Raw genomic sequence first — 25,505 nt, 5'->3', positions numbered from 1 at the left:
TCTTATAACTAAGGTTTGGCTAATTTTCATTGGATAAGATATTATTCTTAACCTTTTCAGACATGTTTCAAATTTTGAAATCTATTGAATTTTTAATTACACACTAATTTTTCTATTGATATCTTTTTCCTCTGGAAAAATGGTAAACAATATACTGTAGAGGACATTTATAATTTTAATTTTCGTTATTAAAAAAACTAAACATCAACTAACATGCAAGGTAACTTCTTACAGCTATTAATCAGTATCCTGTCCAGTCCTATCAACAACCTCAGAGCTATGCTGTTCCACAAACCTACCAAACAGCGAGGAGGTCCGATACGTGCAGCCACCAGCCAGGGGCAACTTGCATGTTTGTCTTGTTGTGCCTCATGGGAGGGGGCGTGTCAGCCGGATCCTGCTCTGAAGGCCTCCTTTCTACCTGCTGCATACGACCCGCCCAGATGATGCCTGCTCCGAAACCCGTTCGACGATGGCCCCCACCCGTTGTGTCCCAAGTGCAGAGCGCTCAGAACTTTCAGGGGAAGGAAACAGTAGTGACAGAACTGCCTGTCATCAAGACTACGAAATCGCCAAGCAATATTACCTGTAAGTAGACTTAACAACTTTTAACTAGTATGGTAAATTTGCCTAACTGGTATCGTCGGATCATAAAATAGCTTTTCGCAAGCGCTTTTAGAAGTATTTATTAGATGTGATTAATAATTATGGGAGAAAAAATGCTGTAACTCCAATGAAGATGGAAAACTAAAAGTACAGTGAACTTTCTAGGGGTGAATATCTAAAGACAACGCGTGCTGAACATTACCTCTAAGATGAAAACCTGCGCAGAAGACCAGAATAGTCCAGAGCCACGTCTGATCACCTTGGAGAGTTCACTGCGATTGTGAAGTACATAAAGATCCTTTATGCAAAATGGATTGATCGGGTCCAGTTGAAGGTTAGGCTGTGAAGGTATCTACAGCCGTAATTACGAGAGCTGTGCCGAAAACTATGCAAATGTTTAATAATTTTTATTGAAGACTAGTCCAAACTCCAATTTTTATTGGCTTTTCCTTTATATTAAAGTACTACTTGGTATTGTCTACTTGGTATTGCAAATAATGCATTTTCGAATTCTCTTTGGTAATATTCGAATGTGCACGTGATAGCCTACTGTTGCGGTGTGATCTTCATTGCTGGGTTTCCCCTTTAAATATAATCAATCTGTGCACATTACTCTTGTCAAAGGTAGTTTTCTTAAACATAGTACACCCTTCATGAATGTGGGACAAACCATATCCGTTTGTCAAATTCGATGATTGACACACAGTTTATACTTCGAAAGGACTATATATTTGAAATGAAAATAATACTCTCGTCTGCAACTCTGTAACATGTAAAGTTTGGGCAATATATCGGTTAATTTAAAAATTAACTATAGTTGCATTACTTTTGCTACGGTCATCGTATTATGGGCCTATCCAAAGCATGTGGGAATAAGCTGAAAGTTTTTACAAATGACTAATTGCATTGTTACCATTTGTCTGGTGCAGATAACCTTGACAGGTTTTGTGCCAAATTGCAATAATCCAATCCAAAGCATGTGGCAATGTAGAAATAACAGAAGTTGAATATGTGATGCTAACTGAAGACATTTTTTCACCTAATTAATTCTTCCTAATTTTAAATTATCACTATTGTCTCTTTTGTCATTGAAAATTATTACGTAGCCATTAAGAGAAAGCCACGCATAATTTGAGAGGTAATCATTAGATACCAAAAGTGTTGCCTTCACTGGCATTACACAATCTGTAATACATTTTGTAATTTCTTGTCCGTCAGTTTACAGAAGTCTAGAAAGAAATTTTGTATTTTGGACCATATTCTATTAAATGAATTTACAAGCACGTACCCTGCACTTACACAATTGGTGAAATGATGAACCGTTAGTACTAAAGACTGACATAGCCAATATTTAACATTCGTCTCATCTACTTTTATTTAAAACTACTAAAATTTCCTTTCCATTTTTGCTTAAAATTACTAAAATTTAATTTCCATTTTTGATTCCAAGTGTATCAGAGCTTAAATAGGCGTTTTATATTGTAAAACTAATGTTTAAGATTTTCTCAATTTTATTAAGAATAATTTGTATTTATGTACAAATGTCTACTTAAATCCTTAAAGTGAAGTAAATTTTTAAAACATATTCCAAATTCAAGTCTTACCAATCCATTCGAATGATGTCTCACATTTCAAATATTTTTGCCAACGATTGTCAATATAGACAAGAAACTCCAAACAAACCGACATGATTTTATCTCTAGGCTGTTTTCCCCATGTGACGTGAATACCAACTGTTTCCCTTAAAATGGCTTCCGCGAAGGCATTCCTCCCCTTAGGCAAAGAACCCTCATTACTTTCCAACTTTAAATAACAACCTAATCCACCAACGGCAGAGCCATTTAAATCGTTCAATGCAATTGATTCAGATTCATATCCTGAAAAACTGGGCTCTATAAGAATTTCAGATTTCCCCGCGAAAAGAGGGAATACGAGCTCATTTCACGAAGAAAATTCGCAAGAGCATCCCATTTTAACATCGCCTTGTGTGTTTGTCATATCAAAAATTCTATTGATAAGGGGTAATTAGTACAGTAGTTCTGTCTATAAGTCCTTGAAGTGCATATAATTTTTGCAGCTTGTTTTCTCAAAGTAAAGAATGAGAAAATTGTTGTGCTAACATGCTTTAAATCTCATTTAGTTAACATAAAGTTAATATTAGAGAGTTACAGAATTAGCTTTAATTTCAATTCTGCATTCTAGACAAAGTGTTGTATTTTATTGGTAATAATGTTCAAGATAACTACCATAAGAAAATACCTCATGAAATTTCATGCCTATAGATTTTGCATCACCTTTTAATGTTTGTTACAGTGGCATTGCTAGGGTGAGGCAAGGGGGGACATCTCTTCCCGGGCGCAGCATCCAAGGGGCGCCAAATTCAATTTACGAAATTTTAGAATGAAAGGTTGTCCATTCTTGGCACACGGAAAGGGGAGCAAAGTCTTTAGTTGTCCATGGGCGCCGAAAGACGTAGCTATGGCTTTGTTTTGCTATACATCTTTATGAAATTTCTATTAAATGCGTTATGCTGTTAATTCTAGTAAGGAACCTCGAGTATCCAACTCTATTAACCTGTCCTAGGGTCGATGGCCAATGCCTGGGTGAATAGATTTACCCATATATGAAGTAAATGCGAGCCAAATTCCTTTCGAAAGTCATTGAAGTGCTATGATGGACAAAGAGCTGTCTAACGCTTTATGGTCGGTAATCCATTTATCAAAAGATGTTAAATTGGGAAAATTTAATATTAATCTATATAAAATATAGCTCATTTAGTTGTATAAATGAAATTTAAGAGCATTGACTTCCATGCAGTTTTCCAATAATTGTATCAAAATTTTAATGTATTAAAGTTGCTTGTCACATAACCGATTTTTTTCTGTTCCAAGGTCCTATAACCATAACTAATAAGGCATGAGATGTCCTTCACATAATTTTATACACAAAGTTAATTACTTTTATCACAGTTCTGTTTATTTTCGATAAATGTGTATGCAAGATTTGTTTCATCAACCAGAACAATAGCCTTAATAGCCTTAATAGCCTTAAAAGGCTTTGAAAGGCATATTTACCATCAAAAGCTTTCTATATCAAGATGCAGTTTCCTGCTGCCTGCTTCTGGTGTATAAAATCAATCTGCTCATTTTCAGTTGGGCAATTCCACCCCATTCTCGCTATTCAAAATTTCGTATACGCATGGTTGATTTCGCCCAGATTGCACCAGCAGTTGAGGGGATAAGACTGCTCAGCACTGGTAGTTAGACCAGGGTTGAAGTCTAAACGGGCTGAATGAACTTTCGCGGTTTTCCCTTAGAAAATACTCTATGAAGTCGTCATTCTCTCAGGCAGACAGCCTGGTATGCTTAGCCAGTGCAGTCAAAACTGGCCCTGTAAAAAAAAAAAAAAGTTTTTTCCAGGTTCCGGGTTATTTGATCCCTAATTGACTAAATCTGCGTAGTTGTACGAATTACGTGGCATACTGTTAATGGAAAATAGCTTTCCTTAATCTTCTAGCAAGGTGCTCAGGTTTAAAACAGCTGTTCCTAGGGGGTTAAAATTTACAAGTAACATATTAACCTAACTTCACCAAACTGAATAATTCGTAATCTTATTTTAGACATACGTAAACTTTCAGAAAATGGAGAGATGTCGGTAAGAAAAGTCTAGAATTCTCGTAAAATAGTAAGGGAACTTTGCAAAAAAAGAAATTGTATTATACACTGAAGTGCCACAAAAACTAGATAGGTAAATCTATGCGGACTTGGTAATGCCACTTGCACAATTAATCAAACCAATCAGTTATATACATCAAAGCGTATCTATGGAACTTTAATAGTTTTTCTGTCATAAGGAATGCCTGATTTTGACTTGGGAAGTACGATTTACTTATAAGTTAGATTGGTGTCAGACACGGAGTCAAATGGATGTCTGAGACAGAACATGTCAGAGACGCATGCAATTTGAATTTTTAACGCGGTCATTTCAAGAGTGTAAGTTTAGCAAAACCTCAAACTAACAGCAGTATAGTATAAAAAAAACTGAATATGATCAGTCAGGCATGGAATTATTTCATGCGATAGTCGAACAACAGTATCTCAAGTATGCAACGAACACAGCATTGAGGATTATGTGATATTCTTTTTAGTGATAATTGGTTTTCAGAACATATTCAACCCCAGTAAATTTAAAGATTGCGCGATACAGAGATACATGCCACACCTGATCTCGGAAACTAGTTTTGACTAGAAATAAATATAACCGTCTGAGCAATCTCGTTTCCATCTAAAATTTTGGCCTACATGAACCACATTAGGCCTGATATATTTGAATGAAATGTTTGTTTTGTATTTCAAATTTTGAGAACTCTTTTCCTTCGAGTACGTTATTGTTTGTATTATTTTCGAAGCATTTAATTAACAAATCATTTCGTAATTTTAATAATATATTCAGACTTTATGCTTGCTTCATTAAATAACCATAGTGAATTAAAAACTTTAAAATGAAGACTCGAAACTTGATTTCTGAGCTCCCAAAGAGCTGGACATTAAATTATACTAATAAAATTAAATATTTTAGCTGTGAAAATTTTCAATTTTTAAACTCGTTCACTTTTAGATTTAAAATCATGTCAAGATAAGCATTTTTAACGTACACCTTAGCAAAGAGAAGTATAAGAAACCGTCAATAGATGGCAGCACTTGCGTATAACGAAGCTCCCACGCTCGTTGTGTGTTGACTGAACGGTTACGAAATTTTGGTGTATCATCTATTTTTTGAGCGAAAAGCGAGTTGTATAACGAATGTTTAAATTGCAAAATTGTATCACGACGTCAATGAAATTAGGTCTTAAGCTTACCGTCAAGTCGGTGCTTACTATGCCTATAGAATTCTTTCCACAAAATACTGCAAAATTTCAGTTTTTTGTTTAATGATTTTAAACCGCTTATTCTCTTAACATTGCATGGATTACGGAGTAGCAAGAATTTCTAAAATGTCTAAGTGGTAGTTTAGAAATAATGTACTCAACTCTGTTTATGTAAATGCAAGACAACAGATGGGGTAGAGAAGTGTTTTTAAATTCTCCGTAGTATCTCTTTATATTGATTGTCCAAAGCTATAAACATGCTACAATACTGTTCTGACGTACTCCTAACAGTCCAAATATAATAGAGTGTAACCAAATATGAAAATCCTTTTATGAGCAAATTGAAAGTTGGAAAGAACGACTAGGATTTCTTTAGATTGTGCATTATTGAAAATTATATTATCTTTATATATTGTGTAATTATGAATAGAAGTAGTCTGTCGCTACGCCATTCTCTCTGGTCTAATTATGCAGGATTCGAAATTGTTTAAATATGTTTCAAGATCTCGATTAATTTTGCCTTAAACTTGCAGGACGGAGATGAATTTTTCATCTGAAGAAAACTTTGAAAGTTTGGGTTGTCTAAGGTTTGACTTTCTGAGACCCTGACATTTCAAGACTAATGTGTAATGTACTTTCCGACGTAAAGTTTGTGTTGAGTGTTAGTAGCAGGCCTTTCATGATCCCTTTTCGAAGTCATTAAAAATTTTATAAATCATTAATAATTTAATAAATTTAATAATTTAAAATAATTTTATAAATCATTTAAAATTTTATAAAATTTATTTTATTATTTTAAAATGCAATTATATTTGAAGTTTTCCTGTGAATTTAAAAGATTTTTAATATTCACTAGTGCCTAATTAAATAACACAACTGAACCACGTTAGTCGACCGAATTCTAATCCAACAGAATCGGATGGCCGAGTAGAAGGGTTTTGAGGTTTATCTCAATTCGTAAGTATGGAACCAGTTTCCCTTAAAATATTCTGCACCTCTCCATTACGCGGATAGCCATGCCATGCTTTAATGTATTCAAGTAAACTTATTTTCAACAAATGTGAAACTGAATTTTTTTTAAACTGTTTTTGAACATTCGAATTATCGGATTCCAAAACTTTTAAAACAGATTAAAATTCCAAATTGTTTTGCCAGGTAAAACCTTCGAATACTAACACATTTTAGAAGTTTTAATTCAAATTTGGAATGTCTAATTTTGTTGATGATCAGTAGAAAGATTATTACAATCTCCCACATTTTGCTTTGGTTTAAAGATTCTGGGAAAATGTAAATGCTGAAATATGTTTTGTCAATTATATTGAGAAAAGGAATCTAGCTTAGTTTATGCATTTCCTAAATTTCATTTATAACTCCTTAATAAATGTATTTAAATGTATTTATAAATTTATTTATTAAACATCTATTTTAAACTTTTTCTTATGAAATTTTTCTTTTGCATTACCTGAGGAATTCGACATTTAAAAAAATGCGAAAGATTCAGAGAATCGTTTTCGAATTTATATTTGGAACAAATTGAGGATGCTTCCCATTTCTTTGCAAAGCTGTTTTCTTTTGGGGGGGGGGAGGAACAGAGAAATGGTATATACAACTAGTTATTCCACTTTAATTTTAAAAGGTCTTTATTGCTAGCTTATAATTTGAAATCTATTTCAGAAACTGATAATAGTTTGAAAAATAATTAGTTTGAGTCTATTAAATTTAAATGTAATTTACATGCAAAAATGAAAAGGGTGTGTTTACTTTGTCTAGTTTGTGGGATTACTCAAGCCAAACCACAGAGCAGAATTATTGGTGGCAATGATGCGATGTATGGTGAATTTCCTTGGCAGGTAAGTATTTATTTCTGATTAGTTCACTACTTATCATAATCTTACGAAATTTGCAGTAAAACTGTATTGAAAAACTTTTATTTGCTAACACATTTCTGCGAAACGTTTCATTTTAGGCTCATATTAAATTAAATCGGCAGCAGTGTGGTGGAGTCTTGCTCAACAACTATTATGTACTTACTGCAGCTCATTGTATTTATCAGTGAGTTTGTTTTGAATTTTTAGCTTTATATTCCATTTTTATTCGGTAGATGGCGCCATTTTTCACATGCGTAATGCTCCTCGCGTATTTTCACAAATTTTAAGGAGTTCTGAACTTTCATATACTTATCCATCTCGCCAGCTTATTTTGAAAGTTTACCATTGATGCATTTTAATACTGAATAAATATGCTGAAATAATTTCTAAGTACTGGGAAATTCGAAATTCCAGCGCTATAACATGCACGCTATTATGGTTAGCATGAAATTTTAAACGGACCTTTTTAAAAGTCCAGAAGGAAAGAAAGTCCTGAATTTATTACTAGATGATTTTATGTACTATTCGTAAATACAGTGAAGCATTTGCACAATATTGGTAGATAAGTTTCTTTCACTACTTTCGTTAATGAAAATATTCCACATCATAAATCTAAAGCAATGTATAAATTTTCTTTACTTCAAAAACTGGAATTTAATCTCGTATTTCAAAGTTTAGAATTGGTAAATTCGCCTTCACTGAGTGGGTGAGTTATGAAAGTACTGATCATTAACATTGAATTCCATTCCTTGTGACTGGCCGTACGGAGACATCGTAATTTATTTTTAAACACAATGTAGCAGACAAATAAGACTGCTGCTACGAGACATTATAGGACATCCGGCTACGTATATGTTGTAGATGAGCAATTGAGATCAACTATGCTTGCAGCTTACGAACTCCGGAGAGTCAATTCTTGTCTGTGTACAATGATCTGTATCAGTGCGAGCACTAATTCATGCGTTATTAAAATAGAACAAAGAAATTTGAATAATGTGAGGCTTACCTATTTTGTATAAGAAATGGTGAAAACTCGAGCATAATAGAGTACCATGGGAAAATATTCCTCCTGGCCTGGCAAAACATTGCAGACAGATGGATGTTCCGTGATGAACCCTTGCAAAATATTCTCACCAACAGTCCAGAAAGGACACATAATTCCCCAGTCTCCATATGCATCTAAGTCCCATTGATTTTTTGCCTTAAAATTTAAAATTTCGGTTGAAAAACTTATAGGAATACAACCTCCAAACTGCTAAGCCAATCCAAATGAAGGCAACTACGTGGTATGTTTTCCAACAATACAAATGAAGCAGCTGCGTCTCCAATAATCGTTTCTTAAGGAGACTAATTTAAATTTGAGAATTTGCGTTTGTCGATATGATAGTTCTTTAGCTAATCTCGCTTATTTTCTACCACACTTTATGTAATGTAAATAGTTTCGCTCAAGGAAAGCTAGTGCAGCACATATTCTACTACATTAAGGGGCCTCCTACACCTTATCTTCGAATATGTAACTGTTGCAAAAATTGGGATATTTTATTTATTTTAAAAGCAATTACTTCCAACATTTTACAGCTGCCTACATAATATAGTGCTTTGGAAACTAGTAACCAGAAAGTTTGTGTTGCCACAAATATTTTTGTAATTTAATCCGCTTTGTGACAAAAGTTTTCGTCATGTCTCCATTTTGCACGCATGATGTTTTAAAAAGGGCTAATGGTACATACCTGACATTTGGTGGAATTCTTTGTATGGGTACTATTTTCTAACTGAACCAAAAAGCTGATGGATATTTTAATATTAAATTTTATGAACGAAAACATTACGGACTTTTTAATAAAATACATTTTATAAACTCAACTCCAAACAAAATAAAAAATTTAACATGAATTTCTTAGAATTTTTGGTTCACAGTAGTTCTCAAATGTTATAAAAGCTATATATTGAATATAGAATTAAATTCGTCAACAGAATGTTTAAATTGTGCCCTCAAGGTGGAAACATGACGAAAAAATTTGTCACAAAACCTATTAAATTATAAATATTTGTGGCAACCCAGACTTTCTGATTAGTATTTCAGAAAGCAGCTATGTTATGTAGTCAGCTGTAAAAAGTTGGAAGTAATTTCTTTTAAAATGTATAAGTTATCCCAATTCTTGCAACTGTCGCATATTCGATGATCGTGTGGGTTTTAAGGTGTAAGGGTCCCCTTAATATGCCAATTAGTTTACAGCAAATGCGTAAACAAATATTCAATGCTTTCTTTCTAATGAAATCTCAACTAGCATAGTTTTCATAGAGCCTATCAAGTTATAGAGGAAGCAAAACTAATGCAGGAAACGGGTGTTTCAGAAGGAATTCCGGTACTTTTCCGTTTCGCCGGCGCAAATCTCGCCAAGCAGACTTTATTGGCGACAACATACAGTATACACATAAAAAATATTAAATGTTAGTTCTAAGAATTCTTTTAAAAAAAGAAGGCATAAACATTTTAATATCGCTTAAAATTTTATAAAAAGCCAATAAATAAAGACAATAAATTTGTAAAAAGACATTAATTTAAGAATTTACTATGCTTTCAAGGTTCAATATCCTGATTCGCCGGTTCATATCACGTGACCCCAAGCGATCTCATCTCACGTAAACTACTCTACAAAAATCTAATGCTCTCAGTAATTATCTACATTAATTTCAAGTTAAATCTTAATTTGGAACACAAGTTTAAATGCAAGAAATATTTCAATTCGTACCAATAGCTTACTCAGAAATTATGTAAAACTGCAGTGCTTTACTTCGCTAATGCATTCTGATTAGAATGGATGAATTTAACCCTTAACTTTACCTTTTTTATATTTTCGGCTTCGGGTAAGCGCATTGCATCCTAATTGACTTAATTACCGAAAATGTCCTTAGACATAAAACTGAACTATCTGATAAAAATTCTATGTATTCTATATGCCAGTATTGAAAGAAACAATCAATCTGATAAGAAAAAGCTGCGACTTGTTTTGAAAATGATGCGTAAAAGGTTACCAGCGAGAATATTCCGGTTGGCATCGGTTGTACCATTATTGGCGACTTTATCGCTTGCGCCGGCAAAACGGAAAAGTACCGGAATTCCATTTAATATATCTAGGACTGGGAGATTCTGCGTGAGTTTATTTCTTAGAAGTTTAATCTACTTAGCATAGACGCTGAAAACTGTGCATCGTTCAGTAGGATACGAAGCAAGTAAGACTACGGACAACATAGATTTTAATCCAAGGTTTATAATCTAATGTAGTCCTGCCCTAATATTAGATATTTTAACAGTATGTAGAGTAGTTTACAACCTAATTATATTTTTTAATTCAAGCCAAATAATAATCAAGACCTGAGATTTTCAAGTTTAACCCCTTAACTGCCGCGGGTGTATATATACGCCTTGCTCAGCCGATGCGTTAACTGCCCCAGGCGTATATATACGTCCTTCCAAACTGCTATCATTTGCTTTGCGCTGCTACACCTAAAATTATTCGCAAAGTTAACGCATCGGCTGCGCATCTGGGGCAGTTAACGCATCGGCTGAGCAAGGTATATATATACGCCCGCGGCAGTTAAATGGTTAAAATACCACTTTTATTAGACTAAATGTTAAACCATATACTGCAACTTTTAACTAAACTCTTTCTAACACGCTTTATTTCTGTCAGAGTACGGTTACCAGAGATCACTGTACAGCTTGGCGTGTACGACATCCAGGACCACAGTCGACAGGATTACGCCCCTCAAACTTTCTCTGTCGTGGAGAAGAAAATTCATCCAAAGTTCAAGTACCAAGCAGCGCATCCAGACAGATATGATGTAGCTTTGTTGAAACTAAACAAAGCGGTCAGATACCAAGAAAATGTTGTGCCTATTTGCTTGCCTAGGAAAGACTGGAATTTCCAAGGATGGAAAGGAATCATAACCGGCTGGGGAAAGACTGATGCTGGCTTGAGTAAGTTTTCTTTAGCTTTTTGCCTTATTTTTTAAGGAAACTGAAATGAGTGCCTTCAGTTTGCGAAAATTATATGAAACAGAAGCTCGATCTACTGTCTGCAAAGAACGTTTCCACCCAATGTACGCCAATTCTTGTTCGTAGTGAAATTCAATGATTTATTTCCACATCGTTCGTCAATCACGTTCTAGAAGCTGATTTCTTATTTGGCTCATTTGAAAAATTTAAGTATGTATTTGGTGTTATCTTCGGACTATAAGTCTGGTAACACTTAGCATAGACTATAAGTCTGGTAACACTTAGCATAGACTATAAGTCTGGTAACACTTAGCATAGACTATAAGTCTGGTAACACTTAGCATAGACTATAAGTCTGGTAACACTTAGCATAGACTATAAGTCTGGTAACACTTAGCATAGACTATAAGTCTGGTAACACTTAGCATAGACTATAAGTCTGGTAACACTTAGCATAGACTAAGTCTGGTAACACTTAGCATAGACTATAAGTCTGGTAACACTTAGCATAGACTATAAGTCTGGTAACACTTAGCATAGACTATAAGTCTGGTAACACTTAGCATAGACTATAAGTCTGGTAACACTTAGCATTATAGTAATAATGCTTTGCATGAGGCTTCCATAGAATTACCTAATGCCATTCCTTTACAGTAAGTTTTTGTCTTAAGGACTTCATTGTTCAGTATGGGACAACAAAGAATGTTAGATCAAATTGAACAAGACAGTGGACTGAATCTCAAATTTACAAAATCTGTGTTTTCATGTATGCTATATACATAGAAGCTACAAAGATCTTGAAATGATTTTAGGTCTCAAGAAGTCGTATTTTCAGTTTGTGAAAAATTCAATCTAGAAACAAAACAATTTAGTTTTTTTATGGTTAAGTAGTTCTTAATGTAGTGTATTCATGACTGAAAACAAATATTGAAGATATGATATTTGTTTATGATCTAACAAATACTCAGTTTAGGTTTTCCCGCATTGGTCGTTATTTTGTCTTTTTGCCATCTGGCAGTGATAGGTCAAGATTTAGTCATACATTTTAAGTTTTAAAGTCAAAATATGAATTCATTTCCAAAAGCAAAATTAATTTTAAAAAATCTCTATTCTACTGGATTGTAGGAAAGCAGTTTTTAAAATTTTATTTGACATATGGCCTCAAATTTTGCAGTTTATCGAATTTGGTATACTCTCAATTCTTGACAGAAAAAAATAGGCGAATGAAATGTAATAAAACGAATTGGATATGAAAATAATTGTCAAAAGAAATTATTCAAAAATTAGACTAATATAAGATATTGCGTATTAAAATAAATTGTATCGTGTATATAAATATCGCTTATGTTGAATTGTATATTATGATAAAAAAATCTAACTTCAGTTTAAACTGAAGAGTTTGGACTTCAAAATATATGATGTAAAAATACAATAAAGCAAATTCAGAAATTTATCTTGGAAAGAAAACGTTTAATATTCCTAAAGATCTAAAAACAATAATCATGAAATGAGTACAGTTTTGATAAACGTGCAATGTTAGTGGTTTTCAAGAAATAGCTGAGAAATTTTAATTAATATAACCTAAATTATTGATAAATGTATTTGCGCATCAATGGCAAAGCTTGACACAATTTTTCACCAATTTTCATTTTAATTCTATCTAGATAAATTAACTCAGCAATACTAGCTGAACAAATGACTATTCAAATAATACCTAATAAATACTTCAAATGATGCTGAGCATCATTTGAACCAACAGCATATTTTGAAAGAAATTTCCAGAACTAGTGTGAATGAGAAGATTAATACTGCTTTATATAATCGTTATCAATATTTTTAAGTGCTTCTGAGGGGATTAATACGAAATGTAAGCTCCTGTTCTCATTACTTTATTACATTTTTCAATAACGACATTTTCGGACCATATATGCTTTGTCTTTAATTCAGTGCCAGTAATAGACCTGGAGTCCAATTACACATCGTAAGCTAGCAATTTTCCCAGCCTAAGTTTTATATTGTAAATAAGATAAAAATTTGCTGCTGACACCTTGTCGGGTTAACTTCGTGCATTTGGCTTATTTTTCTTCTATTTCAACAAGCAATACGCCACCAAATCTTTGAATGTTTGTTTGAAAAGTCTTCTCAATTTCCTTTAACATAATGAATAATTTGTAACAGAAATGGAATTTTTAGATAGCTCTCGCATGCCTTAGTAAAATTAATAACTTAAAAATAATTTTAAAAATTACTTGGGGAAAATCTTTACTTCTATTCCTTTACTTGACTTTTGATTTTCTGAATTCCCTCCTCCTAGTAAAAAATAATTTTATGACTAGTAAAGGCTACTTAAAATATTAAACTTCTAAAGGCCGAGCATTCTCCTTCGAATTAGTTACTGATAACTATCATTTAATCTTATTACTCAAAACACTTGTATTATCTGCGCTACTGAAAGCAGATATTGTCTACGTAGCGTTGATTATTCATAAGTTAGTCACACTTACCGGAAATTTGGCTTAGCACCAATTCAGCTCGCCCTAACTCAGCCTTGATTATTCTACTCCTATATTAGCCTCAGGGAAGGATTTAAGTATTTTATAACCAGCTGAGAGCATCCTAAATCTATAATATCGTATAATTTATAATGTAATTTGTGTTTTTACACCCCTTTTGTAAACATGATAGGCAATGCTATGAACTCATAAGAGTATTATTACAGAAATTGGTCGGTCCATAGGCTTTATTCCAATTTTTGACATTTTTCTATCAAAAGGATGTACCGTCAGGAATTAGGACATTTTAGGGCCTTGGCGTTCACCCCATATTTTTTTCTTAATGGAATTTTAAAAGAATTCCTGTTGTAACCAATTAAGTATGGTGCAATTATCTAAAAAAAGAAGATAATTAAAGAAAATGCTTCTAAAAAAAGAAGATAATTAAAGAAAATGCTTCTAAAAAAAGAAGATAATTAAAGAAAATGCTTCTAAAAAAAAAGATAATTAAAGAAAATGCTTCTAAAAAAAGAAGATAATTAAAGAAAATGCTTCTAAAAAAAGAAGATAATTAAAGAAAATGCTTCTAAAAAAAGAAGATAAAGAAAATGCTTCTAAAATTTGGTCCGCAAGATCAAATGCGAAGGATAGGTTAAAATAAATCGCGATATTGTTTTAGTTCAAAAGCTAAGGCGGAGAGTTTCCCTTTTGTTACGTTTCTGAGGGTTGGCGGGAAAACAATGGCTAAGTTAAGAATGATGATTGAGAATATTTCTGGCTCAGTCTGAGTTAGAAATAAAACTCTGTGATAAGTTGGATTTGGAAATCGACCGAAAATTGGTATCCACCTGTACCGAGACATTAAAATTATATCATAATCTATTGTAAATTCAATATCTTTAGGTAACCGCTATGGCACCAGACTCTTGCAAAAAGTGGATGTACCCATCATTACCAACGATCAGTGCGAAACCTGGCATCGTGAGAAAGGAATAGACATCACGATCTCTCCTGAGATGATGTGCGCTGGATACGAAGAAGGGAAGAAAGATGCATGCGTCGTGAGTATTCAGTTTATTCATCTTTGTTGCGTCATTTACATTTTTATTATTTTTCTATGATTTACAAAAACTAGCAGGTATGGTTGTAATCCCATATTTCCATATGCCTGGAATTTAGTGCAAATTTTCTTCGTTAATTCTCATTTTACATTACTTTGATTTCACCTTACTCTTAAGTTTTAGCTAAAGTTCTTGTGTCGTATTTGTTTGTCAGTAATATCAAGTTCGTAGAGTTTTCATGCCCGAGAGTCGTTTTGGCTTCGGCCTTGGACATCATTGGTTAACAATATGAATTTTCCTAGGTTGTCCTATTTTTGAACAACAGTCCATCAGATGAATCTGACGGTCTTCTACCACTTTTTCTCCATCAAACGTTCAATATACGTAGCGTATTCGGAAACTAAGTACCGTTTCATTCTAGCGCCATCGAAGCGCTGTGGTAGGCGTCCCGCGCATGCGCACTAGTCTTTCTTGTTCACTGACTTTTAATGGTCGCCGTTTTGGTTGCTCTATGTTCTATTTTCAGTTTGCTGTGCACATTCAAAATGTTTAAGACAATTAGTTCTCCCGCTGACTGTGAGATTCGTGCCGTGATTAAATTTTTGAACGCGAGGAATGTTAAACCGGCCGAAATTTATCGTCAAGTGACAGAAGTTTACGGTGAATACGCGATAAGTGATGGAATGGTGAGAAAGTGGGTAAGAATGTTTAATGCAAGTCGAACAAATGTCCACGCCGAGGCTCGGAGTTTTCGGCCTTCTGTTGTCACCGATGATTTGGTAAGGAAAGTTGATGAAGCAATTCATGAGAACAGACGCTTCACAATGACAACTCTTTCAGAGGCATTTCCACAAATGTCACGTACTGTTTTGTTCGAAATTGTGTCTGACCGCTTGAATTATAGCAAACTGTGTTCCCGATGGGTTCCAAAAATGCTCACTGATGTTCACAAAACAAAGCGACTTGGTAGTGCCCTGACATTTCTGACGCGGTACAGTGATGAGGGAGAAAACCTTTTAAACCAAATTGCGACAGGAGATGAAACTTGGGTGTATCATTTCACACCAGAATCAAAACAACAATCGATGGAGTAGAGACACACTCATTCTCCGAAAAAACAAAAGTTCAAAATGACAATGTCATCACAAAAAATCATGTGCTCTGTCTTCTGGGATAGGAAAGGCGTTTTGCTTACTGAATTTCTTCCCAGAGGTGAAACCATTAATACGGTACGATATTGTGAGACTTTAACAAAACTAAAGCGTGCCATTAAAATCAAACGAAGAGGAATGCTCAGTAAAGGAATTGTGTTGTTCCATGACAATGCTCGGCCCCATACTGCTGGTGTCGCTCAATCGTTAATTCGACAGTTTCATTGGGAGCAGGTTCGATCACCCGCCGTACAGCCCGGACTTGGCGCCGTCCGACTATCATTTGTTCCTGCATATGAAGCGCGAGCTTGGTGGCAAGCGCTTTGGATCTGACGATGACACGAAAAATGCTGTGGAGTCGTGGTTATCGGAACTGGCGGGAAGTTTCTTTGACGATGGTATACAAAAACTGGTCACCCGCTATGACAAGTGTTTGATCATTGGCGGAAACTATGTTGAAAAATAGTTTAAGACATGAAAATTGGATTCGAAAAAATTGTTTTACTTTTTTTTTTCAAAACGGTACTTAGTTTCCGAATACGCCTCGTATATATGCTTCTTAATACGCTTATCTTCATTCTACTCTCTGATATTAGTAGCATATTTTGCTTGTTGAAGTCCTCCAGTATAAACAAAGTTCACAAAGATTGGATTTCAAAACATGAATTCATGCGTTATATGCTTAATTACTGTACTTAAAATTAAACTTTTAATTATCTTTTATGCAATGTGACACGAAAATTGCAGGATTGTTTATGTGAATACATATTAGACATCACTAAAGTATTTCCATTTAACGCACACTAAATATTGGATGTTAGCATTGCCACGATCAGAGTTAATATGCAATTTTTAATCAGATGTTACTCTGGAATAACGGCGCAGAGAAATCGGTTTCCAACACAGTGGCTCCAGTACTGAATTAAAGTAAGATGGACAAAGGAGAGAATTAATGCTGCGGGTATTCACATTTACAAGATTAACGATTGTGACTCTTAATTCATAGTTTGCCCTAATTGTAACTGTTGCCTATTTTAACAACCGTTCTTCAAATGTAGGAAGTAGGTTCTATTCATATGCATTTGACACCATGTTCCATTATCTAATAAGGAGTGTGAAATTTCCTTCTTAAAGTTTATTTGGCGGCGTTTATGATATGAAGACTTAAGTATAATTAAAATGCTCAGCTTAAGTTTGATTAATGATTTTTGTCTGCTTAAAAATGTGATCTCTTGCGATTTTGAATTCAGATATTTACAGCCAGTATCCAAAATGATTTAGAAAACAGACAATTCTAAATTTCATTGATCATCTGAAATGATTTTTCATTCAGTTATAATTCAAGATTCATTTTGAAGGCTTAAAAGCTCTTTAAATTTTCGAGTTGAAGAATTAGCTGTATTTCTTGGACTTAATTAACAGTATCTTTCCACTATATACTCTTATGAAAATAATCTATAATTTTAAAATTCGTGGACCATAATTTTCAGAATCAAGCTTTATTTCAACAACAGCGATTACGTTATAAATCTAGGGAAAAAACTATTTTCTTAATTTAAATATTTTACTCATTCGAGATCTGTCCTTTCTATTCCTGGATCTAGCCTTATGTCATTCGAGGTATTAGTAATAGTTGCAGTTTATCATTTTGAATTAACTGCAGTTTATTATTGCCAGTTTTCAACTGGCAAACTATTTATCAATACGTGCTTAAACGAATTTCTTTCAGGGAGATTCCGGAGGCCCATTAATAGTAATGGTCCAAGGCAGATGGACTGTTGTTGGCCTCGTGTCAGCTGGTTTCGGATGTGCCCAAAGTCGACAGCCTGGCATCTACCACAGAGTGCCTCACACAGTTGAGTGGTTGAAAGAGAATATAACATCATAACACAGAGCCTTTTTTTAACTACAAACATGACTAGCATGTTTTTAATACTCACGATAAATCATTCCAACTGTGATCTCTAAGAACTGCGATTTGAACATGATACGCAACATTTTAGATTCTTTTTTACTGTGTGTGTTTTTAATGTTGTACAAAGTACTGTATAATAGCCATGTAGCAAATCTGCCATTTTATACCCCGACTCGGAGATTTTTGTCTTGAACTCTACATGAGATGAATCTCGAAGAATGTTTTACTGTCAAAGTGTATATATGTACAGAAGCATTGCATTTTATCGCCATACGTGTTTCTCTTTAATTTTATTTGTTGTTGAAGAATGTTGAAATGTGTACAGAACACAAATGTTGAACATTTGTAAAGACTATTTTAGTAAATAAAAGAATTTTAATATTTGATTTTTCCAATTATTTTCTTTAAGAGCACAATCATTGATCAATACTTTTGGTTAAACAGAAGAACTATTAAACTACGCGTTTATACATATCTTATTTTTTACAATTAAGTAGTTAAATCTGGGTTTAAATAACATGTCTAATAATGATTATTGGAGAAGTCAAACAAGAATCATGGTCCACCAGCGTCCGAGCGGTAAAGACGCTGAACACTGGTAGTTCGGTCCGAGGTTCGAATCTCGCGAACGGGCTGGCTGCATGAGCGTTTTCCCATGTGTAACTTGTATACTAGCCAATTTCCCTTAGAAAGTTCTCCACGAAGGCATTCCTACCTTTAGGCAGATAGCACTCGTGTGCTTTGCCATAATTGAATAACCCCCTAATCCCCAAACAAGAATCAGCGTAATATTGGTAAATTTTAAGGACTAATTTCGATGGTTTAAATGCAGAACCATCGAAACTAGTCCTGTAAAATTTGCCAATGTTACTGATTCTTGTTTGAATTCTCTGATCAGAGCTATATCTGATTAAAAATAACGGCTGATATCGTTACAACGTAATAGTTCAAAAGTTGTTTACAACTACGTAAATAATTTACCTTTAAACTACGTAAATAATTTATCTAATAATTTATCTTTAATTTTCTTTTTCATACATTTTTTAGATAGCCGCCCAGACGGTATATTAGGAAAGACAACTGCAATTACCAAAGGGTCTTGGTACGAATCGCGTAGAAGGCATGGTTGTAACTGCTCTTCCCTTTATTGGAGACAAAGGTGTCTCACCTATTAGGTGCCTTCATAATGAAATGACTACCGCTTCTGGTCTTGGAAAAAAACATTTTTTTAAGATTCGCTTTGTGAGTTTAAGTATTTAAGATATATGTAGTCTAATGTATACTATTATCGCTTCTTCAAAGTTGTTTGTCAAGTTACTAAAATAATCTTTTCCGAAGTCGTCCGAGGACCATGGACCCTGATGCAATGGTAGAGAAAATTAAAGGTTCACGAAAACCCATTAAGTCAAATCAGCATAATGAGATAAACTATCAAAAGTAAATAAAAATATACATTACATATCAGAGGACGAATGTGTGTAACTTATAATGCAAATGAACTAAGCGCAGGTGCTATTGACTTGAATTTTATGGTTTAAGCTAGCTGATTTATGAGCTAGTTTCCTTCAAAGAGTTTACTATGAAGCCATCCTTCCCCTTTATCCCCCGCGTACTTTACCATAATAAAATGAACCAAATCGATCATTTTCCTAATTTTCTATGCGAGTTAACAGTTTAAAATTCTATGAATTACAATTAGGTCTATTAAATCCCGTAAATCGGAGTAACTTCTGCTAATGTTCTACTCATTAAATGATTATAATTCTTTGCTTTTGTGTAATCATTAATTCAAGATTCTGAGGTAATGGAAGTAAAAATATTTATGCGTTCTTTCATTCGCAGATCGTTTTGCACATAACGGTAAACATGCATCTGGAGGTTTTAAAATTTGACAAATCATACAATGATATCTAGAAGCTATATTTTTCACCATGATACTTTATATAACGAGTGTTTAGAACTGCGAAGTTTCGTCCAGTTTTTATTCTGACCACGATGTGTTCCCTTTGCTTTCTTTTCTGCTGCAATACTTTAGGACGTATATTTCGCCTCGTGTTACTTTTCCCGAGACTTCTTCAGCTAATATCCATCGCACCATTAGCAGATGCGTAATTTCAAAATTAGATCTATGAAATTTTATTACAGCCTTTAACGATAACTTCGCAGTTCTGTGGGACAGAAGACTGATCAAACTGCATTCTTGTTGCACATTCGGTCTTTATTCGAACTAGTCGTGTTTCATGTCCCTTCATGTAGTAAATAAGACAAAAGTAACTTGGCACAAATGTCATAATTTCAGATTCTTCTGATATATCAAATAGTCAAAATTATACTGTTATTAAGAATCTATAGCTCATTTCCATTAACATGGAGAGAGGTTTTAGGTTTGAAAGTAACGTTTTAGGTCAGAATTATTTCATTTTAAATTCTCGAATTTTCTGGGAATGGTTCTCAAATTATATACTTTCGAAATATGAACAATACGAACTCGAGAGTTTTGTATAAATTTAGAGGGTTCTTGGGACAGGTTTTCGAGTACAGTCGGTTTTTAATTCGGAACGACTACAGGGTTTAATTTTACAAATATTGATTTTAAGTGCTTTCATTTACAATATTTCTAAAAGTGATGTATAGAATTTATAGGGAAATTTCAGCACATGTTCAAAATAAAAGTATGTAATCTAATATCCAGTAACTGAAATTAACATAAAGACATAAGACTCAATATTTCGTGAAAAGCATCCAGCATTCCGCATCCGCTTACTATGATTTAGCAGTTTGTGTACTGTAAGAGCTATCTATCAACGTTAACTGCTGAGTACCCGATTTTTCTCTAGGCTGTATGCAGTTTTTTAATTCTTGGAACGTTAACTTTCGCCTTTTAATTATAACACATTGAATACAGACTGTTTATTATTGCGTTACAAATTAAATGAACTATGCTAAAAATTACTACTTTATTTTTTAAATGTCATGTTCTTCGCACTTGCGCCATATAAAATTCAATTCAACAGCAGTATCAAAAAAATATCTAAAAATAACATCTTTAGAATACTTGATAGAAATTCTCACGTGTTGGAGATAAAAATGTTTTTTTTTTCGGTACAGTGTTGCCATTATTCGCTTTGAAATCGTTGAGTTTGTTAACCAAAAATCCGTAAAATATTTACAAAATATTTACAAAATATATAGAAAATAGAGAAAACAAATTTGAAATTCAAAATTTGGGCGTCCGGGTGCCATTGTTCGGGTGGAGGGGTATGTAATTCAAAATTTGTTGCTCTAATTACTGTTTCTTCACTGTGCGATAAATATACACACATTTATGCATATTATCATTATTCATTGAATTTTAATATAATACAGGATTATAATATTAGCTGGCAAAAATTTAAAAAGTGATACGCTGTTTATAATGAATCGACGCAAAATGCCGTTTCGAGACGAATAGCACTTTTGGGCTAAAAAACATTCAACGATAAAAAAAATTTTACGGTTTAGTTTAGTTTGAAAGAGTAAGAATTCCTAAACGATTATTGCGAATAAAAATAAAAAAATCTGAAAGCTTTCAGGTTTTATATTACGCCCAAATGGGGGTGTTTACTTAACGTTTAGTGTGTTACCTTTATTTATTAAATATGTTCTTCGCACTTAAGCCACATAAAATTCAATTCAATATAAAAAATATTTAATAACAGCATATCTTTAGAATTTCCGATAGACAGTCTCGCGGACTGGAGCTAATTTTTTTCCCCGTACAGTGTTGCCATTTCCTGTTTTAAAATAATTGAGTTTGTTAATCAAAAAGTCATTAAAGTAGTATAAAATGGATAATAAAATTCCAAATTCGGGCTTTCAGATGCCCATATTTGAGTAGAGGACCACGTTATTCAAAATTTGATGTCTCTATGTACCGTTGTTTTTTCACAATGTGAGAAACATTTATACATTCATTCAGATTCATTATTTTTTAAATGTAATGCAAAGCTCTAACATTCGGTGGCAACAATTTGAAAAGTGAAACAGTTTTGTTGTGGACGAAGCAAAATGCCGAAACGTAATTAATACCCCTTCTAAGCAAATTACCCCTTTAGGCTAGAAAAAAAAATATTCTTATAAAAAAGGAAACGCCTGTATACATCAAAATATTAGATATCTATCAGCATGGAACAAGAATGTTCCTGTTAAATTATCAATAACATCTTCAACAAAAAAAGAGTGCGGATAAATTAAAAAAAAATTAACATGTAATTTGTAAGAAGATACCCAGATTATGCGTGGCTCAGCGTTATCATTCCTGGTCTTCTCTTTTCATGCTATTAATTATTCATTAACTCCAATCTCTGTGATTTAATTAGCTTGCTTGATTAAGATCCAAGAGCGAGTCCAAGGTCGTTTCGAATCACTGTTGATTTATACGCACGGTACGTGTCAGGGTTAATTTTCAGAGTGAAAAATGCGAGTTCGTTTAGGTTCATCACCCAAGCATGAATAAAAGAATGAGTTGATACGGCCGGTGCAGTTTTAGAAAATGTTTCATATACTGGTACAGATCCAAAAAAACGAGAGATCCTCGTGAAAATTTTATTTGAATGGCAAATTTTATTTAAATGCCAAAAATAAATTTGCATGGGAATAATCTCTTTTAATTCATACCAGAAAATTAATCGATAGGTTGAAAAAGATTTTATAAATTCAGTAACATAGCACTCAGAGCAGAGGTTCTCAACGTTTTGACTAGCACGTACCATCTAAACAAAAATTGAAAAACTTTAGTATCACCACTACATTTTACAATGATTGTTTCTCAAATTCTGTACAGAAGTATGTAAAATATATATATATTTCCCTTTATACAACTTGTTGGCTATTTGTATTAAATCTGCACACATAAAATGTTAGATTAAAAATTGGTTACCATTTTAATTATCAAAACTTAAGTTATTATACTTTAAAAATTGAGTGTGAAATTTGGGTCTGTTTAAGATATCAGTTTCTTTATGTGTCGTCTTACTTCACTTAGCTAATTAAAATTAGAATTAGAATTTTAATTATGCGCTGCTTTTATTTTTCAATTAAAACATGGAAGAAAATCATTATTCACACAAATAAGTTGTGCAAAAAAGCAATAAAAATTTGAGATGCCTTTAAACCCTTTTTTTTCGATTCGAACGAAATTTCTATCAATTGTTCTTTTTCTTCACGAAATGCTTGAACTTAATAGTTAAAAATACCTCGTTCCTTTGAGTACCACCTAATTTTCTCTTGCGTACTACTGGTGGACACAAATAGGATGTGTGAAAATGTTTATATTTTGACTACATCATATTTAAACATTCATGGTATGATTATATGAGTTTATGATGGCAAAGCACACTAGGGCTGCTCTCGCCGGGGTCCGGGACCCAGTCGTCAAATCCTGGTGGCGTAGAATCATCATTCACCACCTTTTAGTTCGGGCGCCACTGTAGAGTCGTTAGGATTTTTTGAGAAGCAGGAGACGTAAAAAATTAGCAATGCCCTCCCCGGGATGCGAACCTGGACTTATCGAATTCACGCCAAGTGTGCTACCGTTACACCACGAAAGCATGCAGAATGGCTGGAGGAAATACCTTATAGCTTTTGTGGAGGACTTTGTAAGGAAAACTAGCTTGTATGTACGGTACACATGGGGAAAACCACGAAAACGTTTTTGCAGCCAGCCCGTTTGCTTGAATTCTATCCTAGGTCCAAACTACCAGAATTCAGCGATTTTATCGTTCGGACACTAGTGGGACATATTCAACATTCATAATTCATGTGCATGAGATGCGTCTTATATACCATTATCACATAAAATATGCTTTTATAACCACTTTAAAGGAAACATCTTCGAAGTGTTTGTTTTTTAAGTTGTGTAGCACCCTGTGAGTGGCGGTTTTTTTTTTTTTTTTTTTTTGTAGCTTGTCTTTTCTATTTATAAATATACTCGAATTAAGTAATGCTAATTTATATTAATATTGTTACGAATTTGGTATTTAAAAAGCTAATGTTAGTTCAATTATAAATTAAATGGTTTTATTTCCCGCGCAGTGCAGCGTGTGACGAATATTAAAAGAAAGCTAATCCGGAAATTGAAAATACAAGAGCGCGTGCATTAAACATTTAATAAATATCTCTTTTTGATTTCGAGAAAGTACTAGAAAATTCTCGCGCGCGATTTTAAAACCTTATAAAAGGAGGAAAACCTCTCAGTTCGTAGTAGTTACTTAGTTTGTTGTTTAGAAAACTGCTCTCGTTGATTGTAGCGAATTCGCGGATTATCTTTCTTTAGATGTTTTGGTATTAAGTTCTATTGAACGTTTGAGTAGTTAAAAGATAACTACTGTGAGATATTGTAATGCTGCACGATAATGTGAGGAAATTTAAGCATATTTGTTGTGATAATAAATTTTCGTTCATTTTTCATCGGACTTGTGTATTCATTTCGTAACGAACCCGTACGCACGCAACAATATACAGGAATTAAGTCGTAATCATTTATAATGTATTATAAACTGAGGTAATCAGAGAAGTTTGAGTTAATTACCTGTTATTTTTAGTCTGTAAATGAAGGATTGTTTGTTTCACCAACTCACTTGTGAATTACAAAAATGTTAACCTTGGTTAATATAAGCTGTAATTTGGTGTGATATTCTGTGTTATTTTGCTTAGTAATATTATGGTAGGGAATTGATCAGTTTATCCGTTAACTTATGTTAGAATTATTCAAGAAAACTGATAAATGTGTGTTGTTTAAAATTTAATTGCATTTGTGTATACTATATCTTTTGTGGTATATATATATATATATATATATATATTTTTTTTTTTTTTTTTTTTTTGTGTGTGGTCTGTCATGTCGCTCCATTTGTTTGAGCCGAGAGGTTTTTATAAAATATGGAGTTTTATTGAATTTGGTGTTATTGTTACTGATTTTTCTTTTTACACGGGTTCTCATAACGCTTTATCTCATAACGATTGTTTTCACTGATAAATGATTATTATTATTTATTATGAGAGTTTGCCCGGCACTAGTCAATCAGTTTAAAGTAAAAGCTTTAAGGTAATAATGTTAAAAGTTAAAAACCCTAAATTTTCAGTATTCAGCACTTGTTTTGAGTTCGCTGCTTTCTTGTCCTGGCAAAATAGAAATTACTGCCACTTGAGGGAAATATGTTGCAAAATTCTTGCGCGAGTAATTCAGTGAAATAATCCAGTCGCAGTTACAACTACGACTTGAATATTTTTTTAAGGAGTAAGTCTCGAAATGGAGCTAATTTACAGTTAAGTAATACGACAGGTATTTGTTTTCTTACATTTGGCTTTGCTCCTTTGAGCAATGCATTTTAAAGAAAAGATTTTCATGTTCTATATCTTCAGTTTTGGGTGGTTTAATTCCTAAATTAGTTGACCTATATGTAACTGCTTAGTTTAAAATTGTTTCAAGTATTTAACTGAAGTTTCCTTCCAAGATCAGATTGCAATTTCTTTTCCATCTTAATTTTTAAATTTTTCAAAAACTCT

The 25,505-nt window shown here is 33.4% G+C and overlaps 1 protein-coding gene across 3 annotated transcripts in view; it reads left to right on the top strand.

Moving 5' to 3' along the window:
• LOC118185529 (serine proteinase stubble-like) overlaps window positions 1-18,346 on the top strand; it is a 55,625-nt gene extending 37,279 nt beyond the window's left edge. For 2 of the 3 annotated variants that reach the window (XM_035355409.2, XM_035355401.2), the window contains exons 3-8: window positions 235-588; window positions 7,244-7,323; window positions 7,440-7,525; window positions 11,037-11,323; window positions 14,737-14,894; window positions 17,775-18,346. In XM_035355409.2, coding sequence (XP_035211300.1) covers window positions 235-588; window positions 7,244-7,323; window positions 7,440-7,525; window positions 11,037-11,323; window positions 14,737-14,894; window positions 17,775-17,933 — 1,124 coding nt within the window. In that variant the 3' untranslated portion in view covers window positions 17,934-18,346. The remainder of the gene's footprint in view (window positions 1-234; window positions 589-7,243; window positions 7,324-7,439; window positions 7,526-11,036; window positions 11,324-14,736; window positions 14,895-17,774) is intronic. The other variant, XM_035355414.2, reaches the window with a different exon arrangement.
• Window positions 18,347-25,505: the final 7,159 nt, after the last annotated feature.

The sequence above is a fragment of the Stegodyphus dumicola genome, chromosome 8, assembly GCF_044657685.1.
Source record: "Stegodyphus dumicola isolate Sdum_Otavi_A_Nest chromosome 8, ASM4465768v1".
Taxonomy (NCBI): Eukaryota; Metazoa; Arthropoda; class Arachnida; order Araneae; family Eresidae; genus Stegodyphus; species Stegodyphus dumicola.
The sequence above is the reverse complement of the archived record's forward strand: the minus strand, read 5'-3'. Positions and strand labels throughout refer to the sequence as shown.